General features: G+C 40.1%; 1 protein-coding gene across 3 annotated transcripts; it reads left to right on the top strand.

The window, feature by feature from the left end:
• The first annotated feature begins 19 nt into the window (after positions 1-19).
• camsap3 (calmodulin regulated spectrin-associated protein family, member 3) lies at positions 20-24706 on the top strand. 3 transcript variants are annotated; one of them, XM_085157311.1, is made up of 18 exons: positions 20-537; positions 7464-7726; positions 14083-14223; positions 14451-14537; positions 15507-15539; positions 16340-16478; positions 16572-16711; positions 16805-16889; positions 17009-17051; positions 17154-17209; positions 17501-17537; positions 17672-19781; positions 19869-19993; positions 20242-20528; positions 20611-20704; positions 21928-22052; positions 22148-22266; positions 23631-24706. In XM_085157311.1, exons 1-18 carry the CDS (start codon positions 405-407, stop codon positions 23928-23930), a joined length of 4317 nt encoding a protein of 1438 aa, XP_085013437.1. In that variant the 5' UTR covers positions 20-404; the 3' UTR covers positions 23931-24706. The 3 variants fall into 3 exon arrangements, with proteins under 3 accessions (XP_085013437.1, XP_085013434.1, XP_085013436.1); XM_085157308.1 differs by having other exon boundaries at positions 17465-17537; XM_085157310.1 differs by lacking the exon at positions 15507-15539 and having other exon boundaries at positions 17465-17537.
• Positions 24707-25444: the final 738 nt, after the last annotated feature.

Here is a 25444-nt window from a genome sequence, read left to right as displayed (position 1 = left end):
GACGGTGGAGTGGACGAGCGATTCCACTGTGGAGCACCTGGTAGTCAGTCATCAGCGGGACGAAAGCGTACGTACGTACAGTGAGCTGACAACACGGCAATGCGGACGAAGAAGGGCAAAAACGAGGGGAATAGTCCGGTTTATAGTAGCCCAGCCGGTCGGGGCTTTAGTTGGTGTTAAGGCAAAATTAAGCCAGGACTTCGTTTTCGAAACCTCCGACAAAAGGACCTTAGTTTGATTTGGAAGTAGCTTCGGAGCGGATATTTCCCTGCAAAACCCTGAACCACATCCGTATTCCCAGCCCCGGTCGTATGGAATCGTCTGCTCCAAGAATGATCGCTTGAATATTTTTATACTGTATCCTTTTCCCCCCCATCACCGCTTCCCATTTTTACAGACTCGCTATGGTCGACTCCCCTACCATGAGGAAGACTTTTGTGGTCCCAGACATAAAATCATTGGATTTGTATGACTGCACTAAATCAAAAATATGCGCAAGTGTCGGATGGCTGCTGGCAAAGTCCTACGGCAGCACAGGTAGGTTTTAGTTCACACGGCAGGCCTAAATGTTATGCGTAAAGGTTGTGTTAAGACCATTTGTTGTCCAACAATGTGTTTATATTGTGTCTAACAGTGTAGCGAAAACCGGTATGCATGTAGGGGAACTGCAGTGTGTGTAGTTCAGCGATTTTCAGCACAAAGAGGCGCATATGAGCAGAGGAGCAATGCACCGTATGCGTTTTTGACACTGACACATGTCATTTGTTCTCACTCAATGGGTGGGCACATTTGGAGGTATGTGTGTCACAGAAACGGCCTCCTCCTGTAGGCCTTATCACGCTAGCCCATTCTGTCGCATTTCCAGCCACCAGGCTTCAGTCAGAAATTGCAGGCTAGCTGCTGGGGATGTTTTTAATCCGGTTACACAGACAGGGCACACGGGGCGTATGTTTTTCCAGTATCTTTCTTTCTCCTAGTGATGGTGACAGCCCGCAGTACCCACAGTAAACGCTGGTTACTGCTTCATGTTATTTGGATCAAAAGCAGACCGTAGCTCATTGTGCGCTCAGAGAATAGACTACCAGTGCTCTTGTGCCTTATTATCAGGGGGTTTCTTTCCGTGTCCTTAGTCAGCAAATTTCAAGAAGCAACTGGGAGAAGCTTTGTAGCACAAAACGCACACCCACAATATAACCAAAACATGTTTTCTGTACTTAACACGTAGCCTATCATAAGAATTTGTTTTGTCTCATTTTCTTGAGGCATCTCGTCAGCTTTGACCCTGAGGTGATAGCATGGCTCTTTGTTTGAGCACTCACTGGTGAAGATCAGACCTTATGAAGCAGACATCCGATGAGCCTTATAAAGAAAAAGCCTTGATTGCTTTATTTTCTCAAAAGTAGCCTACGCATAATGACATAAAAAAAAAAAAAAGACAAATATATTATTATACTAATACAAGGATCATACATTCTTGGATCTTTTGATGTTACAGGGTTTTTTTTGTTTTTTTTTTAAAATACAGCCATTACTTATTTTATCCTGAAATAGGTGTGAGGAGGTACTTCATTTAACTTTAATAACATGAGTTGTTTGTTTCATAATTTCAGGCAGGTCCCAGGTTTAGGACTCTGGGCTGCAGCTCATGTGTACTCTGTTAAGCACCTCAACCACACCCTATGGTCAAAGTCACTCCATGCCAAGCTGCAGGAATGTAAGGACAAACACTGTTATGATGTGGAGGTTTTCTCTTGATCAAGTTCAATAGCCCTGCTGATGGTAATTTTTTTTGTAAAGCTGGGTGACATCATCTTGTCCCTTACTAGAAACCTAGCTCATTAGGACAACACAGAGCCCAGCAGGAGCCAGACAGTCATCTGGTCATGAGCCTTTTTAGGTCAGTTAGTCTATAGATAACAATGGGTGGCATTTTTAATTCCAGTCTCTCCAAAAATGGAATTTGACATGGATAACAAAGTAGTGTTTACATTGCATTTCATATTTAGTTAGATTATTTTCTAAAAAGCTAATGTTTAACTAATTAAGGAAACCAATAACCACTTATTGAGATAAAAATTTAAAAAGAAATCTAGAATAAAATCAGTATCAGCGGCAATGATATGGATGGACTGAAATATTTGTGTTTGCATAACAAATGTTTCAAGCATGGCAGCACAATTTAAACAATAAAGTTTCCTACAAGATAGTTTCACTTTCACTGCTAAATATACATGCAAGGGTGTTTAATGTATGAAAGTCTTGGGATCTTTTATTTATGTCTAATATTTTCCATGCAGGGTTTAAAAAAAAAAAAAAGTTAGGCATGAATTAATTATTTACCCTTGAAGTTCTTGAAGCTGTCATGAGAAATGAGTTTCCAGATCTGAGTGTGACTCAAGCTGGAATGGGACATGAAACTCGATTTACCTGTTGAGGCTTAAGAAATACTTAGTGACAAGTGACAAGTCCAAGGGCATGACATTTATGCATTATGTTAATCAGGTTTCCTTCTAATCATTGCCAACGTAAATTATCTGTGTTTGATTTCCATATCTGAATAACAGGAAAACAGACTATGTCGCTGCTTAAATATTGTCTTTTATGTCCAACAATCTCTTGTTGGAGTCATCCTATGTTTTCTTTTCATAGCAATAAAACCAAACCACCTCACACTTTGACCCACTCTTACCATTACAGTAGCATGTTACCTTCACATAGCTACAAAGTTGCTGGACCATACTGGAATCCTGTTTGACTGATTACTCATCCTTTTCCAATCATTGTGACCATGGTGAGTCAGCAAGGGAAAAGGACCTGAGGAGGATGTTGGCTTGCTTTTAATGTTTACCTAAACGGTTGGGATTCCTGTTCACTATATGTTAACCTTTCATGGCATTATACTGTTAAATGCCAAAACACTTCAAATATTATTAAGACTTTCTCTCTTTAAAATGTACTTCTCTGTACACTTGCCGTTTAATGCAGTTTAAGCTTGTGCTATAGCAAGGTGTTGCCCATGTGATAGGATATACAGGCCTGGTAGAGGGACCTACTGGTGATGATGTGGTGCTTGATGTATAGTGCAGAAAGTATCCTTTTTATAATAGTGATCAAATAGTACAGTATTATTTAAGAAAGGGTTAATGATAAGATCTCTTTGTTGTAGATGGCAATAATAAATAATACAGCTCAGATAAGGTAGTGGCATTAGCATTTTACACAGAACGAGGGGTCACGTGTGGGGTAGAATGCTACCACGGCCCCTCTCACCACTGCTTGGTTTTGGGGCAGCAAAACAGTACCTGCTTTGTTCTAAAAATGAGAGCATATAATCGCCTGTTTGATTCTTCACCACATGATGAAGATGTTATTGTATAATTTTCAATGAAAGATTTAAAAGTTAAAACCGCTTTCATTATTATAACACATATAATGCTGAGTTAAGATACAGGAATTGTAATTTTGATTGGCTTTCATTTACTGCCTAAAGATTACATGGAGAAATTTTTTAAATAAATGTCTCTTAGAGTTCCAGAAAGGCTCCCATGAGAAACCTGGACGTTTAGATAGTTATATCCACCAGGTTGACATTCATTGTGCTAAAGCTTACACCCCAGCGTAAAGTGACAATTGGTGGATTGTGGCTTTCTTTGCTTGGTTCAAATCAGTTGCGATTTCCACCTAGCAAGTGAGGTGGAGAGCTTGTATTGTTCAGTGTGTGATTACTGTAGGACAAGTGAGCATGGCTGTGAAATGACCAGCATGCAAGCTCAAATAGTCAGTGAGGTAGAGGCACATGTGGTTCCTGTTGGCTATCAAACGATACAGGTCAGTACAGATGATATCTAACACAGCTGAACTGACTTTCAACCACATTAGCAAGTTCTATAAATCTTACTGCATGTTTTAATAGCTTGGCCTGATTTACTTAAGAAAAAAATAAATACTCGTCACTAAAATATTGCTGTGATCTTTAAGTTTGTAACACTGTTTTCATTGTATTCTTTAGTCCCAGGTTGGTATCTAAGACATTTGGGTTAACAAAAGCACAGACCCACTGAAGGATTAAGAATCACAAATTGCTTGAATGGCTCTTCCTAACAAGCGTTCCTCTAGCTGATGATGATGTGTTTAGAAGCTTTGCGCACATTTGACTTTTGCCTTTTTACTCAAACCAGTAGATAAGCATTGACCCCATGAACTGTAAAAATGACAGAGGTAGTTGCTCCTGCTTATGCAAACAAAACAAGCACATGCTTTTAATCTAAATATTCCCCTGGCAGGGCATTGATGAATATAATTGCAGCATCACAATGCAAGGTTTGGTTACAAGTATTCCAGTTCGTCATGCTTTTTGTTACCTTGTATTATTTTTAGTTTTTAAATCGAGTGTGTGCTTTACTAAATAATTGTTGCTATTTTTGCTGCGCATGTGCATAGTTTTGGGGACCTGTATAACAATTTGAAGCCTCAGTTTTCTAGCCACTTTGTTTCTGATATGTGTCACACAAAGTGATCATTCATGGACAGACTGTGTCATAGGGAAATCATTCTTTTATCGATCTTTCCTATCTCACTCAGTTTTGGCATTTGCATCCTACTTTGCCTTCTGGGCTAATTTTTTTCTGGTTTACCTTTTTGTCTTTTACACGTTACAGTGGAATTCTTTTCTTTTACATATACAATGCACCTATGTGACCCAAGAAGATTTGTTTTTACAGCACTAAAGTAGGCACTCCAGTTTTGGTGCCTGAGAGTATTTACAACAGCATGAACCATGTGGCATGACTGATCATATTGTGTGGCAACTATAGTCATCATAGGGTGAGACAAAGGGAACAGGGCATTGATTAAAGGAGGCGGCTTTTGTTTCGACAGCTGATGTCAATGGATCCATTACATGATTATATAATGATACAGCAGTTTAGTGACACCTCCCTTGTAATAATCCCTTTGTTCTTCTGTTATATATAGTCTAAGGCTCTCAAACACACACACAAACACAAGTTATTTCCTTTCTTTTTGCAGACATACTGCTTGCGTTTAAGCAAGTCAACTTTTTTGTCCAAGTTCCTTTGAAACGGCAAGTCACATGTTTGTTTATGGTTGCACACAGAAACTGGCTGTTAGGTTTGCTGCAGAGAAACCAGTTTCAAAGGGTGTGTGTCAAGTTTGTGTTTTTAGGGTAAGTGTATAAAAGACAGATCATGATAACAAACTCATTTGTGCACTAGTGTTGAAGGCTCAGATTTTTGTGTTTTTTTTTTGCTGTTGTCATCATATTTAGTCTTTATTTTCACATTGGGTGAGAGGGTATAGCCGGTGGGTTTTATGGGCAGCACAGTGGTCGTGTGGTTAGCACTGTCGCAAAAAAAGATCCCTGGTTTGAACCCTGGTTGGGGCCTTTTTGTGGGGAGTTTACATGTTTGTTCTCCTTGTGCCTGCGTGGGTCTCCTCTGGGTACTCTGGCTTCCTACCAAAATCCAAACATGTACATGTTGGGTTAATTGGTTATTCTAAATTGGACTGGGATAAGAGGGAGATAAAGTGCTTAAAGTGTATAGAATAATACACTTTATGAGTGCATGCTTAAATGTAGCTTGTGGTTAAAGTGTTTTGAGTGGTCAGTAAGCAGTATATAAATGTGACTACATTCTTATCTAGTGATGGCTATCTTGTGTGCTGAGCAAGGTACATCCAGGGTCCATTGTGGTATTAAATTTGATGCTAATTTTGGTAAGTGGAAAAACAAACGGAACAAAATGTTGAAGCGACTGAATGTCTGTGAAGGTTCTCAGTCATCCAGGTCATCGTAGTCAAAGGAGCTTGCGAAGAAAAGTGTCTGGACTTCTTTAAGTTGCTTGTTGCTGAAAAGGTGGGGCCAGGTTTCACAATGAGCTCACCCGAAACCCTGGCTGATTGGGACCCACACCCAGTTTCACACCTTGGCTCAGGTGATTAGAGGATCATCAGGGGGTCGTTTTGTCCCTCTTTAGGGGGGATACTCCTACTGGGTTTAAATCTGGGACTCTCCACCATTTGACCTTAGAACTGAAGAAGCTTCTCGGATGAGAGGTGAAACGTCTTCAAGCAACTTAAAGAAGTCCAGACGCTTTTCGACTGAAAGTTGAACAAGACAAAACAATATCCCCGTACACTTGTTGTGAACATAAACATTGTCTATACACATACTTTAAACATGTTTATTCCTGGTTTATAGTTGTACAAGGCAAATCACGGACATCTCGCTTTGGACTTTATAGACTGAAAAATAGATGTAGTTTCTAGTTTTAAAAACAGTAAAACCAGTGCAGAAATGCCTCAAACCTGCATTATTTAATATATTACCATTACCAGCAAACACTTTACCCCTGTTTCAATCTAGGGGGTCAATGTTGACATTGTGGATGACTATAAATACCTTGGAGAACACATTGACAATAAACTGGACTGGGCTAAAAACACCACAGTACTTTACAGGAAGGGCCAGAGTCGACACTATTTTTTGAGGTGACTGAGGTCCTTCAACATCTGCCGGACAATGCTAAGGATTTTCTACGAGTCTGTTGTGGCCAGTGCAATCCTCTACACCGTTGCATGCTGGGGGAGCAGGCTGAAGGTCACAGATGCCAACAGACTCAATAAACTGATCCGTAAGGCCAGTAATGTTGTGGGGATGGAGCTGGACTCCCTTAAGGTGGTGTCGGAGAGGCGGATGTTCTCCAAGATAAAGACAATGTTGGATAATACCTCCCACCCACTCCATGACATGCTGGTCAGTTACAGGAGCACGTTCAGTGAGAGACTGAGATTACCAAAAAGCACCACTGAACGACACAAGAAATCATTCCTGCCTGTGGTCATCTCTCTGTACAACTCATCCACTTAACACACTGCATACTGCAATAGCTACACCCTTTTTGCACATGCTCTTCTTTCTTAGTCAGCTACTTATCAATGAGTGACTTATATATATATATATATATATATATATATATATATATATATATATATATATATATATATATATATATATATATATATATATATGCATGTATATATTGTACTCTTTCTTACCTAGTGTATTGTCTGTCTTTGTTACTGTTACTGGAGCACTGTAACCAAAATAATTTCCCCTCAATAAAGGGGATCAATAATGTATTCTGATTCTGATTCCTCATGGGGTAACAAATTGAAGTCAGTTTCTTTACCTCCCTTGCTTGTAAACCTCAGTAAACTCATTCCTGATAAGATCATAGGCTTAAATGTTAGTGTATGGTTTACTGTGTGACTGACCTGTCACTAGCACACATTGCCCCTTGGTTTCACTGTTAGATCTGTTATGTCTGCTCTGGTATAGTTGTGTATGCTCTGGCAATACTGTTGCACACATGTCTGTAATAGAACCACTACTAGAAACTTTTTTTTAACCATTTGTGTCTTTTTCTTCCCTCTCTCTGTAGAAAATGTCCCTGCAGAGCTGCGTGACCCTTTCTACTGTGACCAGTATGAACAGGAGCACCTTAAACCTCCAGTAACACACCTCCTGCAGTCATCAGAGCTCTACTGTCGCACCTACAACATATTACTGGGTAGTACTGCAACTGAGGCTCAGCCAAAAGATAATGCCACCCTGCTGCAGCTTCTAACTCAGAGAGGCGTAGTTGCCAAATACCAGGACACAACAGTGACTGATGCTGACCTCCGACATAAACCCATCAAAATGGTAAAATGATGAAACAGTCTGGGTGATGGGGAGGGTGAAATGCTTTTGTCTATTATCCTTGGGATTCCTCTTGTTAGACCAGATTCTCTGCTATGCAGAACTCTGTAGGAAAGCAAATAGGTTCACGTTCGCTTGGTTTCTGATATAGGGCCATGTTTATGCTTTGATTCTAGGGATTAAAGGGCATCAAAAAGACCCCCCACTCATTCAGCCCTTCCCCCACTCCCCTGTGCTGCCCAAGCTCATCCCAGAGGATGAGTGGATCCAGCTGCTAGGACAAGAGCAGTCATGGTCACATGAGGAATAACCACTTTACTTTAAGGGTGTGTGTGTGTGAGAGAGATGATCTAGATACAATAGATGGTTCAGATCAGAATAATAGCTTAACAATTTTGATGAAACATTAGCTGTTGTGTGTTAAGAGAATTCTCTGGGTTGGCTGTGTGAGTCAAATCAAGAGAAACAGGTTTATCCTCTTAGCTCTTGACAATAGATTTCCTTCTCGCTTTCTTTCTTCCTGCTTGCTTAGTTCTTGTTCAAACATAATATAGTCATGTGTTCTTCACTGTGCATAAAAAAAACTGCAGCTGGCTAATATGTTTTTGCTAAAACTACAGGCTGAAATAAGGGGAATTTTTTTATTTAAGGTAATATGCATTTCTTTTCTGTCCCAGCTGGCACAACAACTTTCAGATTACAGATTACTATCCTTCTCATGGAATGGTATACAATGAAAATTCCCCAGCCATCTTGGTTTACGTACACACATGCTGTTTTTGAAAGCTAAGCGGGGACTCTCCAAGGATTAGTAAGGAAAATGGTGTTATGTTAGGTGAATGCTGGTTGCTTCACTGTTCCTGTTTGCTGGCCAAAGGAGCAGGTACTTCCCTGCTGATGGCACAGTTGTAATGAGAACCTCAGGTTTTTGCTTGAAATGGGCTTATGCATTGTTTTGTTTTGTTTTTCTCAGCAATACTGCTGAGAATTTGAGTCCTCCTTAAGAGTAGAACCTGATAAAAATCCAAATTTAGATGTCATATTGTTGAACAGATGCACCTATAAATCTGACCCAATTAATGTGAATGCTGTCTTTTTCTTGACTTAGAGCGAGATAGTGTGGTTTTTAAAGATAAAAGATACAAAGCAAGATGAATAATGGTAAAAACAGAACCATCCTCTAAAGGGGCTTTGCTAATTTATTTTTACATAGTATTTTTCCTACTTGTGCTCTGGTGAAAGCTTTAACGAAATAAAAGGAAGAATAAATAGTGTCACATGCACCTTAACTTGTATTGACTCTGAGATCACATAGTTGTTATATCAGATTAGACTTTCTTTTATAAACATGCTTGCTCTTTGCAGGTTTTCTAACATCACCTGCAACAATACCAGTACCCTGATCTGACATCACACATTCTGATGATTATGATGATCATTTAATGTCAAAAATCTTAAAATTCAATTTTTTTCCACTTGTAATCACTGTAATAATGGCTACGGTTATGATTTCTACTGGGATTATTAGATCCAGTAATAACTGCCTAATGAGACATGTCTCTTTCATGTATCATGTTGCTGTAGTTTCTGAGCATACAAATGTCTCAGCTTGCCTGCCATGTAACTTAGCTCTGAATGAGGTTTCCAGGTCAGGAAATGGTACCTCTTAACTGTAAATCCTAAATTTGTTATTTGGCTGTTACTGTTAATGCTGCATTTGCTGTTTTGCTCCTTTAGTGTATGAGCTTTCCAGTAGCTGTTTGGCTTCTCTTTGGGCTTGTCGCCACTGACTGGCACTGCAGCTACAGTGTGGCAAGCAATGAAAGTGGGTCATGCTGCAGCAATAGAAGGATGGGGCATCATTGTGGGTCTTGGCCAGTAAACGGCTTTGCAGCAGCAATCTGCTGCAGGACTGCTGTATATTAAAGCTTCACATATTTGAGTCAGACAAGGTAGATACATGCTACATGCATTTAAAAGCATGTAGAGTCATGCTTGTAGTTGACTCCACACTGGTGCCTGTTAATCTGCAAAGCCATCAACTGTTAATGACTTTTTACACTGTTATTGGTAAATCGCACAACTTCATATTATTGCTGCTGTTTGCTAATCATTGTGTTTGCTAATCGTGTAAATCCAGCGCTGCAGGTTCATCATAAGTCGTAAGGACACATTGGGTGCTGGCTGGAGTTCATGTATCAGGACTGGAGTAGAATGCCACTGACCTAATCAAAGTAGGGCAAAAGCTAACAGATGGTTAAAGATAAAAGCTAACCTAATGCATACAGAACTGTAAGTTATCAATTATTCTCTCATCCCATTTTAAATCCATAGACATTAATATGGAGTTGGAAGCATTTGCAGCTATAATAAGTTTCACTGTTCTAGGTGAGGTTTCTACAAGATTTTGAGTTTTTTGTGAGAATATTCAGAGGAGCATTTGTGAGCTCAGACACTGCTGTTGGGTGAGGGAGTCTGGCCAATGTTCTAATTCATCCCAGAGGTGTTTGAGGTTGAGGTCTGTACGGCCCAGTCAAGTTATTCAACAACAAACTCATCCGGCCATGCTTTTATGGACTTTGCTTTGTATACTGGCAACAGTCATGCTGGAATATAAAGGGGCCTTTCCCAAACTGTTCTCAAGAAGTTGGAAAAATTGTCCAACATGTTTTGGTAACTGAAGCATTAGATTTCCCTTCACTGCTCCAGAGTCCAGTGGTGAGATAGTATTAATGTGTCTATGCTAGATGGAGGAATCGTAACACAAAAAAACCTACTTAGAATTCCTTGGAATTGGGTTCAAATCCTGCAGCCGCCTCCACCCCATTACTTGTGTCCTATGTGTAATGAATTATGTGTCCTACTGCTAACTGTTCTTCTGGTCCACTACTTCTGATGGTGGCCCAGCCCCCATCACTCCTCAGATTGGGGATAAAGATCTTTGAAGATTAGAGATAATCTGCCATGCAGACTGAGTGCAATCATCCACTATCGCATGACATGCCAGAGATGACCACTGACTCACCAGGCACCTAACCTACTGCACAATATGAAATAAATTGGTTAAATTTGTTTCTGTAACAATAGATACTAATTCTAATCTATATGTAATATTACTATAGATACTGGGTTAAGTGTCGATTCCCACAGTGCTAAAGTAAGTCATGTAGCTATAATGCTGCTAAACCTCTTCCTGGTCTCCTGTTGGTTTTGGATGGCAGTGACACTTTGTCTTAAATCATAGTGCTGTGCTGGCAGGTTTTCTGGTCAAGTGAGCATCATTCAGGAGCTTAACTGAAATTAGATGTGGCAGACTATCTGAAACACTAACCATCATCTTGCACATTTATTCTGCTTTGGGCTTCTGTTGAATGATAACTAATGTGTTGTAATGAAACTTGTTTACAGTATACAAAATTACTTTTTTATGCAGCCTTTCTACACTTGTCTCTACTTGCTATACAGTTCATATACATATGGATGTTCATACTATAACCTCTTTCTAAAATCCGTTTCTGGGCCCCAGCCCTGCCCGATCCCCTATTTTTCTCCCCATCAGGTGGCACCAAGCAGTGTAGGGAATGGGGTTAAGTCAAATTTCAGACGTAATCAGATTTTGCCCTCATCATAATCTCGCGTAATGCTTAACAAGATGCCTTTTGCATTCTTTGTTTATCTGAGTTACATACATAGACATGCAAACAGAGTTTCCTAATAATCCCATAAAATTCCATGTTGATCGGGTTAATTTGTGGCCTATTTTTTGTCTGTGTGTCACATTGGTTTAAGGGGCATGGATGTTTTTTTTTTTTTTTTTTTAAAGAGCTAGGACTAAGCCAGGAGCAGAGAGCAGTGCTGCAGTCAGGCTTGTACTGAGATGCATTATGGGTCAGCTGGTTGGTTGTTATGGTGATCTGGCAGGCTCTGTGCTGTGTGTTTGAGTTGCTCCTCTCATTAGGGAGACTTGTGATTTAGCTTAGTGAGCTCTCCTGGGTGTGCAATGGGAAATCCACTAGCAGCACTCCCTCCTTTATCTCCTTTCATTCTCCCCTTTTTTCCATGATTTACCCTCTGAATAATTACTGTAGGCATAACATCGGAGTCAGCCACTCTCAATAGTTCTGTCATGCATTTGTTCTTTTTCTCTCAGTCATCTTTTTTTCACACTGTGGCAATAGCTCCAACCTATGATTACACACTTTGCGGCTAAAAGCAAAAATGTTATATCATTTTGCTTTCATGGCAGAGCATAGTTACTGGCAAAATTTACTGGTTGTTAGGAAAATACAAGTGAACCATTGCTTATCAATATTCCAATATTGTATGATTAAAAAATGTATAATATGTAATCTTACATGATGATGATAATAATAATATAATTGATGTTTAACGCAGTGGACATTTTTATGTTTGGCTCACATTGACTCGTTCATACAAAAATAAATAAATTACATTTTCTAAGGATCTGTATTTTGAACTACAGAATCCTATAAAACCATGTTAATATAATCAATTTATTTCCAATTCTTACAGTGTTGGAATGATCAGTACTAAGTAATTATATTCTGAATCCCTATTCGTTTTTGTTTTTGTAGGAACATTTATTGGTTTGATGTTTCTGCCCTACAGTCCCTGTATTAGGCAGGACACACAAAAGCAGTAACACTAGTGCTGGCAACAGTGGTTGGCAAGCAGGTCACTCAGGGCCACACTGCTCACAGAAACAGACTACAGCACATCCAGAGAGCTTTGACCAATATTATCTGGCAAGCTTTTGCTGGCATACTCCACCCAGCCTGCCTGCCCAGGCACTGTATGTGTTCAGGTCAGCACTTTACATCAGGGATCAGTAGACAGATATGCACACAGCTGGACTGCCCCTGCCCCCCATCTGGGGCTACACAAGAATTTAAGAGGAAAAGAATCTCTGAAGTTGTAAGTAGTGAAAGGCGGCAGGCACTGATTTGCACATATTAAGCTCCAAATTGTTGACAAGATTTTGAAGGAATGGCCCCACAGTATGTTTCAATCGGCCTTTTGCCTCTCTGCTAGCCTGACTTAATTATTGTAACAAGCCTGTTATTGCAGTTACCTATTAATGGAGAGATTGGCACCCAACTGTACTGTTGAAAGGCAATTTAAAAGGATATAGATAAACAAGACAAATAAAAAAAGGTTCATACATGTTTTCAATTTGTTTACAAGTGTTTAGCTTATTGCATATGAGAAGCTAGCAGAAAGAGAGTGCTGCTGGCAGTGCATCACTCACTCAGATGACGAGAAAGGGCAAGAGAAAGTTGGCTACAGTGGCACATTCTAAAACTGAACAAATTTATTAGCAGTTTGTATAAACAAAGTAGAACTAATATTCTGAACAATTATGAATATAGTGGGAATTGCATAAATTTAAAAATTGTTCAACTATTACAATTTGCAACAGTAACAAGGTTGGCTATAAGATAGTGTTGTACTCTTTGCTTTGCTGTGTTTGTACCCTACAGTACAAACAGAGCACAACGTCTAATAAGTTAACAGGTTTATAGAGTTAAAGGGTTCACTCTAGCTGAGCTGATAATGTTACTGGAACATTTTAACAGGCTTTGCCTGTAAGTTCTGTCTTACAGGCAAAGTTGTTAATGTGTTTTATCTATTAACCAGAGCTCTGTAATGGTCTTGTCTAAGTAGGTAACTTCAAATTGTGATTGTTAAATACATTTAAGTACGTTTTTTTTTTCTTTTTTTTTTTCTTCTTCTTCTTCTTTTTTGCTTGATTGTATTTGAGTGGGGAAAATCAAGGTTTTATAACCATTTTGTGTGGCAAAAATACATTTGGTCACAAGCACCTGTTTCTTAAAGAGAATGGTGTTCTTTGTTACGCTTCCTGGTGATCTAGTTACAACACCTCATTTTGTCCTGCAGTCTCTCACACATGAGTCATACAGAACTATTTCACTGTGCAAAAGAGAAAGGGAAATGGCTCAAAGAAGGCAAATAAAGGGAAAGCAGGTAAGGAATGGCAATCTTGCAGACCATGTGTTCACCTGCTACAGGTCCAGTGCCTCTTTAATGATTTAATGAGGGCATAAACATGAGTCCAAAGGTCTTCCACATCTACTGATGTGTGTGTGCTTACTTGTTCAGAGCTGTTGTTAGTTTCTGCTGACTCATAACTGGCTTCTAGTGACCTCTGGAGGATGTTTCATGTAAATACTGGCAGTGATGCAGCAATTGTATTTTGCTGCAAGGACCATGCTAGAAAAGGATCCAACATTACTGTCTTAACTGTAATTGATTGATGCTGCCCAGGGTCATTGCTCTTCACTTCCTTTTTTTTTTCCTTCCCATGTGATTTGGTGAAGAGTGCTCATCTGGCAGTGATGGATGCCTTGATGGCTGTGGGAGCCATGGAGACAGTGACTGCGGTGAAGACATGTAGTTCTGCTGAGCTCCTGGGAAAAGCAGCCAGCTGGGAAGATGCTCTGCTTCACTGGGTTAATGAGGTAAGAAACAGGCCAGAGAAAACAATGTCTTTTTCAGAAAAACACCAAATTTTCTTTCAGAAGATGTTCTTGGTTCAACATTTGTATGAGCACTAAGTTAGTAGATTAACTGGTGACTAATGAACTGTAATTCTCTAAAACTTTGTTTTTTATGCTTATTTCTGACTTTGTGAACACACGGTACAAAAGAATGTGGAAATGGTTTTCTCTTGTTATTATGCTATTAGTTGAACCAGAATCTGAGAGAACGTACTGAAGGAGCCCAGAATGACTTGTCTGAGACCATTACAGACCCCCAACCCGTTCAACCATCAGTGAGTACTGCATTCAATATTCAGTGTGTTGTCACTGTTATTGTATTGTATTGTTATTTCTATCCAGAAATGCGTGATATTCTTGATGGGATTATGCAATCAGGGCAGGTCTGTTTCGTTTAGATTTTTTAGGGGAAACGGGGTGTATATAGATGAGTATAGACATGGGTGTAGTCAGCAATTTTTGCAATTTTAATGATGTCAGTTGCTGTTGCAAGTCAGGTGGAGTCAGGTGTAGCTTGGCACAATATTCTAGACAGGTTTTTGTGGCACTAATCCAGAATTATCAGTTGGTGGGGCTCAGCTTCTATAATGAACAATTACGTGTGTTCTGCTCAAACTTTTAAGTTGCAGTGGGTGAAAGTGAATGGGGTATCTAAGAAATGGAAGGAAGAACTTTTTTGTTTTACACAAAAAATGCACAACACAAGAAAATATTTGTGACAGACAAATGCTGTAAAATCATAGAAATAATATATTGCCACTGTGCAAACAGTGTAGGTTACATAATAAAAAATACATTTGAATTTTGATCGATTAAATTCAGTGGTTTGCCTCATCTTCTGCATATTTGATAAGAGCTTTTTGTTCAATAAAAAAAAGTTTACATGAAAAATATCATGCTTTGTCCAGTCAGAACAAAACCTTCCAGCTGCTACATTAGTATTCAGAAACTTTCACCCTGTTTTGGAGGCAAAATAAATTATTATAAAAGAAGCTAATTTCTGTTTTTGCTTCCTATTCCTACTTCCTTACTCTATCAATCCTAACAAGTCTTGGTTGATATATTAAAACAAGGACAAGGTGGGAATTGCTTTTTCAAGATGGCCGTCTTGCCATTTCGAGTAAATAAAGTAGTCACAACCCTTTGTTTTTCTAGTTCTTCCACTCTTGGCTTAATATGTCTCCCTGTACTCCTGTTCTCCATTTCCTTCTATTTCCTGTCTCTCCCCCGCCCCAATCTGACAGTGTCCTACTCGCTGGTACTGGAAACTTGTTCCTGTAAGTTCCCTCCTTTCCTCTGCTTCCTCCCCTTGTCCCTCCATCCTTCCAGTGTCTTCATCAAATTTATCAGGAAATATCTGATGGTCAGGTTTGTTTGTTTCTTCCCCAAATGTGATGTGGGAATGCGTTGTGCATCACATCCTAGTAAGCATTAAATTGCACTTAACAGCATAAGTGTGATAGATTTGGGCTGTGACAATAGCTCTAAAGACATTGTTTGTGGAGACGTGTGGTGCATGAATAGCAGTCTTTTTTTCTTTCTTTTTTTAAACTGATCATCTGAAACTACCATGTTCAAGTTTTTCTCAAGTGTGGGGCAAAGATGTCTGTATGTGTTTATGAGAGTAACAGAAAGGCTTCTAATCCACTGGTTCACTGCCACAGTGGGCTGTTTTGTCTGTATACTATTGCTGTACCTGAAACATTTTCTCTCTTTCTGAGATCTAATCTCTTTCTTTCATTCTGTCTCCTGAGACCTTCACTTGACCCACTTTTTCTGAAGAAAAAAACCCTTTCTTTCTGCTCCAGTTCAGTCACTCTCTCTGCATCTTCAGTTTGTTCACATTTGCACTCTCCTTTTCACATCAGTTTAGCATGACCTTTCTTTTTTTCATTTGTTGCTTTTAATTTTGTAATCACTTTTTATTATTGTGTATCACTGTGTGTCTGCTTAGGAGCATTTACCTATGTTTGATAAACTTGATGGTTGATGGCATGAACTAATATGTGAAATTTATAAAATTACATTCAACATTGTGTGTGATTTGTCTTTTATTTTTCTTTCTTTCTTTTTTTAGCTCCGCTATAGGAAGGATAAAATTCAGTCCAAACTTAAGCCCGTTTTTCCAGTAGTGAATGAAGTTAAAGACCTGTCCAGTGGATGTGCTGTTGCTGCCGTCATACATTACTATTGCCCCGGCCTGCTGAGACTTGAAGGTACCAACAAACATTCTAACAGAATGCTGTAAAATGACCTTTAGAACCTGAGACATTTGTGAAAATTACATTTTTTTCTCATCTCTCTGTTAGATGTTTGTATGAAGGATTCCATGTCTGTAGCAGATAGCTTGTACAACCTGCAATTCATCCGTGAATTTTGTGACAGCTGCCTAAAGAGCTGCTGTCACTTGGCACTGGAGGACATGTTATATACACCACAGGAACTTCAGGTACTTTCAGTCTGGATCACTGATGAACAAAAAATATATTCACACAAATACTGTGTTGTCTTTTGAGTGCTTGATTTATTTTCTGGGATTTAGATGAACTTGCTGAGCTTCCTGTCAGAACTGCTTAGCTGGTTTGAAGTACAAAGACCAGAATTTGTGCAGCCAATAGATACGTTAAGTAAGTCTCACTGATTCGCGGTCCTTTCTGAATATTGTTTAACATGAACATATATTTCATATATATCATATATAATTGATATATTTTAAAAAGTCTGTTTGTGGCTTTTCTTTTGTCAGGCGAATCTACACCAGTAACACCAAGCAGCTTGAGTGATAACAGGTACAGAAGCTTTCTGGGTGTGATTTTGCTGTTGTAGTAGACTAAGGGCAATGTATTATTTAGACAAGACCATCATTTAAGTGAAGTATTTGTGCTTTGCAGTACCTCCCCCTCTATATTCAAGAAGCCTTTCCTCCCGATTTCCTCTTCTGCATCAGGTAAGATGAAGACTATGGTCAGCCATCATTACATTTAGCTACATAAGCATTTTACAGTGTGGTTCACTTATTTCCTTCAATCCATGTTTGTCTTTTAGTTGTGTTTTGTGCTGTTTGATAGTCTTGTTTTCTTATTTGGATAGACATTCGAAACTTTTTGTAAATGTTTTCCCTTTAATTTCTGTGTTCCAGTTTTTTGCATCCCGGTGTTGTTTGCATGCCTTTACATGTCTGTGTATGTCCCATTGTACTCAGGATCTTTGACTCAGTCTACCTCAATGTCTCATATAGAAGGAGCTGGAAAGACATGGAGCAAGAAACCTCTGAGGTAGGACTAGCATATTCTGGACTGATTTAAGCATTTTATTAATTTTTTTTAATGTGCTCATGCTTGTGTTTTCTTTTTTTGTTTTGTTTGTTGTTATTTTTTTTTCTTGTGTTTTTTTTTTTTTTTTTCCAAAGCCGGCCTTTGTCAGCAGTATCCTTCAGCATTCCTTTTGGGCTAGACAGCGACGTAGACATTGTGATGGGCAACCCTGTAATAACCCGCTCTGTGAGCTCAGATCAGCTGAACCCAGCTGGTCAAAATATGGCAAAGGTGCCCTACACCCCTCCCGAAGACCTCAGTCATTTGCTTAGCAAACCTTCAGGACCTAATGGTCCACAGAGAGCATCCTGGGCCACCCAGATTCCCACTGTTCCTAAGTTGGCAGAGGAGAATGACCTCGGGACAAGTGAAACAGGAGAGCTGCCTACAATTGAAGAGGCTCTTCAGATTATTCACAATGAAAGCAAAATGGAGCCTCGTTTACACCCTGATGGTGCTCCTGACGGATTCTACCTCCACTCTCCTGATGATCCTCCTAGTTCTCGCTATAATGGCAATTTACCACCAATCAGCTCCTCTGCACCAACCCGCTCAGGAATGATGTATCGGCCAACGGGAGAGTCCAGCGAATCCACTCGCACTAGAAACACTTCTGAATGTTCACGAGATGATGACTCAGTTTTGAGAGACGGTAGTGTGGATTCAGATGCATCAGAAGACATGCCTAAAGCCCAGTCCACTCCATCAACACCCGGTGCTGCAGGTGGTGCTGCTATTAGAGGTGGTAAGGAGGTTCCTGACAGTGGTGTGAAGATGACCAGTTTTGCAGAACGGAAAAAGAAACAGATTACTGATTCTCCAAAATCTAGTGCTTCTCCTCAGATGACCACATGGGCACAGAAGTCTGAAGAAAGCCCCAGCAAGAGCCCACAGCTGAATAATGAGATGTCGGAGTTGGGGGTTCGGCTTGAAGAAAAGCGCAAAGCCATCGAAGCTCAGAAGAAACGCATTGAGGCCATTTTTGCAAAGCATAGGCAGAGACTAGGAAAGAGTGCCTTTCTGCAGTTAAAGAAAGAGCAACGTGAGGATGAAGGTGAGGGGAAAGGAGAGGATGGCCAGGTCAGTACCTCATTCACAGAAGAAGACCTCTCTCGCTTGACACTTGAAGAGCGGCTAGCACGAATCGAATTGGAAGATCAACAGGAACAAGATGAAGAGCACCCCACAGTGGAAGATGAGGGTAATGTTAAAAGAGGACTTGCGCTCCACAAGCAGGTCAAAGAAAAGGCAGGTACACCAGGAGAGAAGCACCATGGGACACCTACTGACAAAGTGGTTGCTCCTTTAGGGGACTATAACAACGCAGTGTCCAAGCTAACTGCAGCTCTTAGCTCCCTGCAAAGTGACATGCAACGACTGACTGAGCAGCAAAATCAGCTAATGAAGAAAAAACCGTCACCTTCCAATAACAAGTCTTGGGTTATTCCAGCCAGCCCTAAAACCCCCACCTCAGCCCCTCCTCCTGCACGCCTGTCACGAGAAACCACTCGAGATTTAAATTCTGCCTCCTCTTCTCCGTCTCCATCACGCAAAATCACAAACCACACCACTTCTCCTAAATCTCCTCATGTACATCGAAGAGCCCAGTCTGTACCTCCTAAAAGCCCAAAACACAGTCGTCCATCAGACACTAAAGTCCCCTCCCTGTCGAGGGTTCTTACCCCACCTACAAATGTAGACCGCATCCCCCATCTTCGTCGTGTAAATCCCTGGCAATCTCAAGTACAGACTTCATCCTCATTCTCCATTGGTGACTCCGGTAGCCTAGATGAGCTGCGCTCATTAGGACCAACTCCTGTGCCAGCAACTACACTGACCCCAATACCAGCTTCTACCCCAACTCCAGGTCCTGGTGCAGATGACGGCCTGTCAGAAGTAGGCTCCAATGATGGACAAAGTATATTTAGTATGGACCTTGAGGTCGGGTCCAATCATGGTCCATTGACTAGAAAGGAGGGGGTTGCAGGAGGGGGCTACAGCTCTGGTGCCCCATCTGAATGTTCTTTTGAGAGTGATGCACCTGCAGGGATGTTGAATGGCAAACGCAGTAGCCTGATAGAGATCTCACTGTCTGCCTTGGGAGGAGATGGTGAGGAGGATGACCAAGTGCCTGATGCTCTCTCTGACTCAATGAGTGACCTCACAGAGGCAGAGAATAAAGCAGCAGTTGGTTTCTTTTTCAAGGTTGGTGGCTGACACATATTTTCACAGTATATATCTGCATAGAAAGTGTGCTATAATTGGTGTGCATTCATCCCTTTTTATTATTAGGATGACAAAGATCAACCAGAGGATGAAATGGCTCAGCGAAAAGCAGCTTTTCTTGAAAAACAGCAGAAGAGAACAGAAGAGATGAAAAGACGAAAACTTGAGCAGGAAAAAGAAAAAGAATCAAAGTGAGACCAGTTTCTGTTTTTAAAAAAAACTGCATTTATAACAAGTTAAAGAAGGGAAGCACTGAATATCTTTAACTTAATCAATTTTTTTATTTTAAGCAGCCAAAGGGTGCACATAATTTGGATTTAATAATTTATTGTTCTGTGTTTTATGACTCGAATTGTTGCTATCATTAATCCCATAATTCAGTCTTGTTGCATTTCATAATGTGGCGTTACACATTAAAGGTCTTACACTTCATTTTTAGCAAGCCCCAGTGGATGATCATTGAAGGCTGGGGCAGTAAAAATGAGGACAGACCACAGACCCCAGGCACTCCTCCCAAAACCCCACCAGCAGAAGGCACTCCTCAACGTAGAGGAGACTTCACTAAGCAGGAATATGAGAGGAGACAGCAATTGAAGATCATGGAAGACTTGGACAAGGTTCTGAAGCAGAAACCCACTACAGTGCGTGGTGTCAAGAAGCAGAGACCTAAGACTATGTTCAGAGATGACTCTGTGCTCTCTCAGAGTCCTGTCAAAGGTTTCATGGGTAAGTATTTCTGACTTTAACCAGTAAAATTCACGGCTTTTGTATTCTCTCTTCTCACATGTACAATATTTCCTACTTGTAGGCACTAAGCTCAACAAGGTATACTCCCATTCATCCATGAACCTGTCCTCCATGGCTAATGACCCTGGCAGTATGACTGTCAGGAAGTCACCCAGGTAACCTGCAAATTGATAATGACTTGGATGTATTTTCTTTTTTCTTTTTTTAAATGGTTAAAAAGTGGGAAGCACAGAATTTAGCCTGAAACATTGAAATTTAGCCTGTGTTTAAAGTCTCCACTCCAAACTATATACCAGTTTTTAAATTATGTTGATAGGCCAAGTAAAAAAAAAAGCGTTTTTTTTTTTGTTTTGATTTTTTTTTGTTTTCTTCTGAATACTACCGTCACATTTAGTGCGAGAAGAAAAACGCAATCGAAAAATCATATTACAACACGTGACATTAGGTTGTTAAGGAAGAGGAGAACGTTTTAGGAGCGATGGTAGCGAGTGAGCAAGAGAGAGAGTGATATCGATAGCGAGTTTTGATAGTTGAGAAATTTGTGACGTTTAGCGTGTTTGGAGTGTAGTTGGTGTGTAGTCATTGTTGTTTTGTTTTGTGTGTCAAAATAATGAGTGCACTGTTGAATGTCACATTTGCTAGCCAAAAGCCACGAAAGGTAGATTGAAATGTAAGTGCTGTCTCCAGGTGGAAAACAGGAGGAATGTTGACAGGTCTGCAGGTATTATCCCTGTGATATGCGCCTCTCTTTTGTAGTGGATATAATTTATTTATTTTTTTAATTTCAAAAATAATTTGTGTGGCACCTTATTGTTCTGTAATTTTATTTTTAGAAATAGTTTTAAATGGTTGTACAAAAAACACCTGAGGTATTGCATGCATTTTTAGGTAAATAGTTGCATATAGCTTTGCTGTTTGCAAAATTTGTACATTTTTTTTTTAAATGTACAATTTCTGTTTGCATTTCAAGTTATGAAAATGATTTGCTAAACATGTTTTTTGCTGTTACAGTAAAAATTTTACCTACTCTGATTTTATTATTTTTCTGTGATTTTTAGATCAGTTGTGTTAATACAGTAAGTCAAAATGAAAAAAATGACTGTAGATTTAGACATGTGAGGTTGTGCTGAAAAGAATGATATCAAATAAGGCAAGGTCAATAGTTTTTAAAGTTGAAATATTAAGGTAAAATCAAAAGTACTGAAAAACAGCCAATTTAACCTTGGACCCCAGAGGGTTAAAGTTTGAAATATTTAATAAGTGGGTGTTCTTGTATCATTGACACCAACTATAGATGCAGTGTAGTCTGTGTTATCAGGTGCAAATGAAAAATAAAGCCCCAAAATGTAAAAAAAGGCTTCCTCTGTTATCTCTCTAGTCGTTCACACTCTCCTGCCCGATCACGGGGAAGGTCCCCAGGACGAATTGGTGTTCAGAATGGAGAGAAGGACTGGGAGACTGGCTCTGCTATTTCCTCCCCCGCTTCTATCCCAGAATATACAGGTCAGTCATAATTTCCACACAAAAAATTGTAAAAATTAATGCTGCAAGCATTGTTTTGTTTGCTTTATAGCATTTGGAAATGTTGTGTTTTGCAGGACCAAAGCTGTACAAGGAGCCTAGCTTTAAGTCCAACAAATTCATCATCCATAATGCTATCACTCGTTGCTGCCTGGCTGGGAAGGTCAATGAACCACAGAAAAACAAGATTGTAGAGGTAAACCATCCCGCCGTGTCAGAGTCCAACAAAAAGCTACACCCTAACTAGGTTATGTAATGCACTTAAAGCCAGGTTTATACATTTTTGCGTTTGGGTTGTCCCAGACAAAAGCTGCTCAACATGAAAGAACTATAGTGATTTCTTAACTTGTGGCTTCCAAATGGTGATACTATGTTAAAAGATCAGAGGAGCTTGTAAAGAGAAGCGTCTGGATTTCTTTAAGTTGCTTGAAGATGTTTCACCTCTCATCCGAGAAACTTCAGTTCTAAGGTCAAATGGCAGAGAGTCCCAGATTTAAACCCAGTGGGGGTATACCCCCCCAAAGAGGGACAAAAGGACCCCCTGATGATTCTCTAATCACCTGGGCCGAGGTGTGAAAGCGGGTGTGGGTCACAATCAGCCAGGGTTTCGGGTGAGCTCATTGTGAAACCTAGCCCCACCCTATCATGTGATTTCCTGAGGTCAGATGGCCCAGGATGTGAGTGGGCGTTAAGGCGTCTGGGGAGGGAACTCAAAACTGGATTATAGATGGCAGACAGTTGGTGTCGTAAACCACCGCCTCTGTTCAAAAATGGTCGCTCACAGTGGACATAGATGACTTCTTTCACTCCTCTTTCAAACCATCTGTCCTCTCTGTCCAAAATGTGAACATTGGCATCCTCGAAAGAGATGCAGATGGACTGCGGAGTCTTGTCCTGTGGAGGTGGCTCTTCTATGTTGTGCCATGCGCTTGTGAAGTGGCTGTTTGGTCTCTCCAATGTAGAGGTCTGGACAATCCTCGCTGCACTGTACAGCATACACCACGTTGTTAAGTCTGTGTTTCGGAATTTTGTCTTTCGGGTGAACCAGTTTTTGTCTGAGTGTGTTGCTGGGTCTGAAGTACAACACACTCTCTTTACAAGCTCCTTTGACTACGATGACCTGGATGACTGAGAACCTTCACAGACATATGTTAAAAGATGGCTGTTGTAATAGACTTCCAACCAAAGGGCTGTCTGGGAAAAATTCTGATAGTATCAGAAATTTAAAATGACCATCTCACAATGTGACTGCTGCCACGACCTCTTTGTCAACAATTCAACATATAGTGATGCACAGATCATTTTGTGAAAAGACAAAACAAATTGAAGATGGAGGTAAAACATGCAAAATAATATGTTTGAGGTGGCAAGTAAAGTTGTGGCGGCAAAACCTTTGTGTAATATGACTACCAGCTGTTGTTATGAATGCCCTAAGGAGGATGTAGCATGTAAAAATAAGTTGGTATTATCATCACACAACCTGCATGCATCAAACCTAATGTCCTCCGCAAGTTGATTAGGTCCATATACTTATTCTTTTCTCTATATCTCTCTTTTCAGGAAATGGAGAAAAGCACAGCCAATCACTTTCTTATCCTCTTCAGAGATTCCAGCTGCCAATTCAGAGCGGTTTATACCATGAACCCTGAAACCGATGAGATGGCACGGCTAACTGGCATTGGCCCGCGAGTCATCACACTTGATATGGTTGAGTCCATTTACAAGTACAGCTCAGACCGCAAGCAGTTCACCGTCATCCCGTCCAAAACCATGTCCATGAGTGTTGACGCTTTCACCATCCCTGGCCATTTTTGGCAAAAGCGCCCAGGAACTCCCAAAAAGTTTGGCACTCCCAAATAAAGACTTATCCAATAAAGGTAGAGGTGCTTTTCAGGGAATCCATTCCCAACTTGACTTTTCATTTCCCTTGATTTTGGCCAGTGTGGCAGTTGAGATTGTTATTCAGTTAGAATAACAGAAAACAGATTGACTGACTTTGGACAGCTATCCACGTGGAGCCTAAGGATAATCCAGTCAACACTACATGCTAAGAGAATGGGCCAAGCACCTACTCACTCAGCCAATGTGCTTAGAATAGTTTATCTCTGGCTTTATCTGGTCTACCTAGATTGTAAAATAATGCAACTGATTCAGGATAACAACTTTCCCCCCCTTCCTTCCTCATGCCTTGCCTTACCCTGCCATGCCTGAGTCATTTTTGCGACTCTAAGGTAAGAAAAAGAGAGGACAACCACACTGCCTTTGCCTGCAAAACAGTACTTAGGGCACGAGTAGTTCCCACCCATCTCAGTTCTGCTTGCATTTGCCTTTTCTACTTCTAGGGCTCACTCTTTCCACTCTGCTGAAACAAGTCTAAGGTCTCAGTTTTGATTGGAGACTTCAGCTGAAAATTAATAGCAGATAACACTGCTCCCAATGAATGTAGGGCACACACTAACCATTCATTCCATTCAGGGGTGTTTTCACTGTTTGAATCTATTATAGTGAATGGTCCTTCTGCACTGGTAGTGACTGCTGTCATTGTCAGTGGACTTCCAGACCTAGGAAATGCTTGTGCCACATAGTTTGTGAACTCCATTCAATCTCTCAGCTGTAGACATCTGGATGTTTTTGTTTTTATACCATTTGCCATGTTTTTGCTGGACAAAATTATTCACTCTTTGAGAACTAAAAGAAAAATGAAATTCATGTGACTTTTTCCCTAGTAGCTCGCTTTTTTCATTTTCAACACGTGATGAATTGAAATGTTATCTGAGCTTATCTTGAAAAATAAACCTGGAAACATGAAGGAGGGCTTTATCATGTTTATCTTGGATACAGCTCTTTGTGAGAATGATAATCAGTGATAATTTAATATATACTGAATGCTAGTTAATTTGATTTTTTTTTTGACAATGATTTGTAAAAAGTTGACCTTTGTAAGCTATGAATAAGCTAGCCTGCTGCAAAGTATAAGTGAGATGTATGTTTGAGTTGCGAATGAATGAATGAGAATGAATAGAATTTGAAACAGTTTGTCTTGGGATTAATAAATCCTTTAGGTCACTATGAGTCTGTTTCCTATTATTTTATTTCCCTGTTTATGTGTCTTGGCATATAAACAGTAGGTTTTCTTGATGAAGGATCATTCCGGACTGTAACAGCCCTCATCTACCCCACAGTCTCTAGAGACTCCATGTGCAACTGGAGGAATGTAAAATGCCGAACTGCTTTTTTCTTTTTTTGCTTATGTCCACACTTCTAAGACCTTGGAATTGCTTGTTATGAGGTCAATATCACTACAAAAACCTGTGGCGAATTAGCCCTCTATCTTTTTTTTTAGCTGTCCCGTCAACAGCTATTGCGGTTCAGCT

The sequence above is a fragment of the Neolamprologus multifasciatus genome, chromosome 4 (genome assembly GCF_963576455.1).
Source record: "Neolamprologus multifasciatus chromosome 4, fNeoMul1.2, whole genome shotgun sequence".
Classification (NCBI taxonomy): Eukaryota; Metazoa; Chordata; class Actinopteri; order Cichliformes; family Cichlidae; genus Neolamprologus; species Neolamprologus multifasciatus.
The sequence above is the reverse complement of the archived record's forward strand: the minus strand, read 5'-3'. Positions and strand labels throughout refer to the sequence as shown.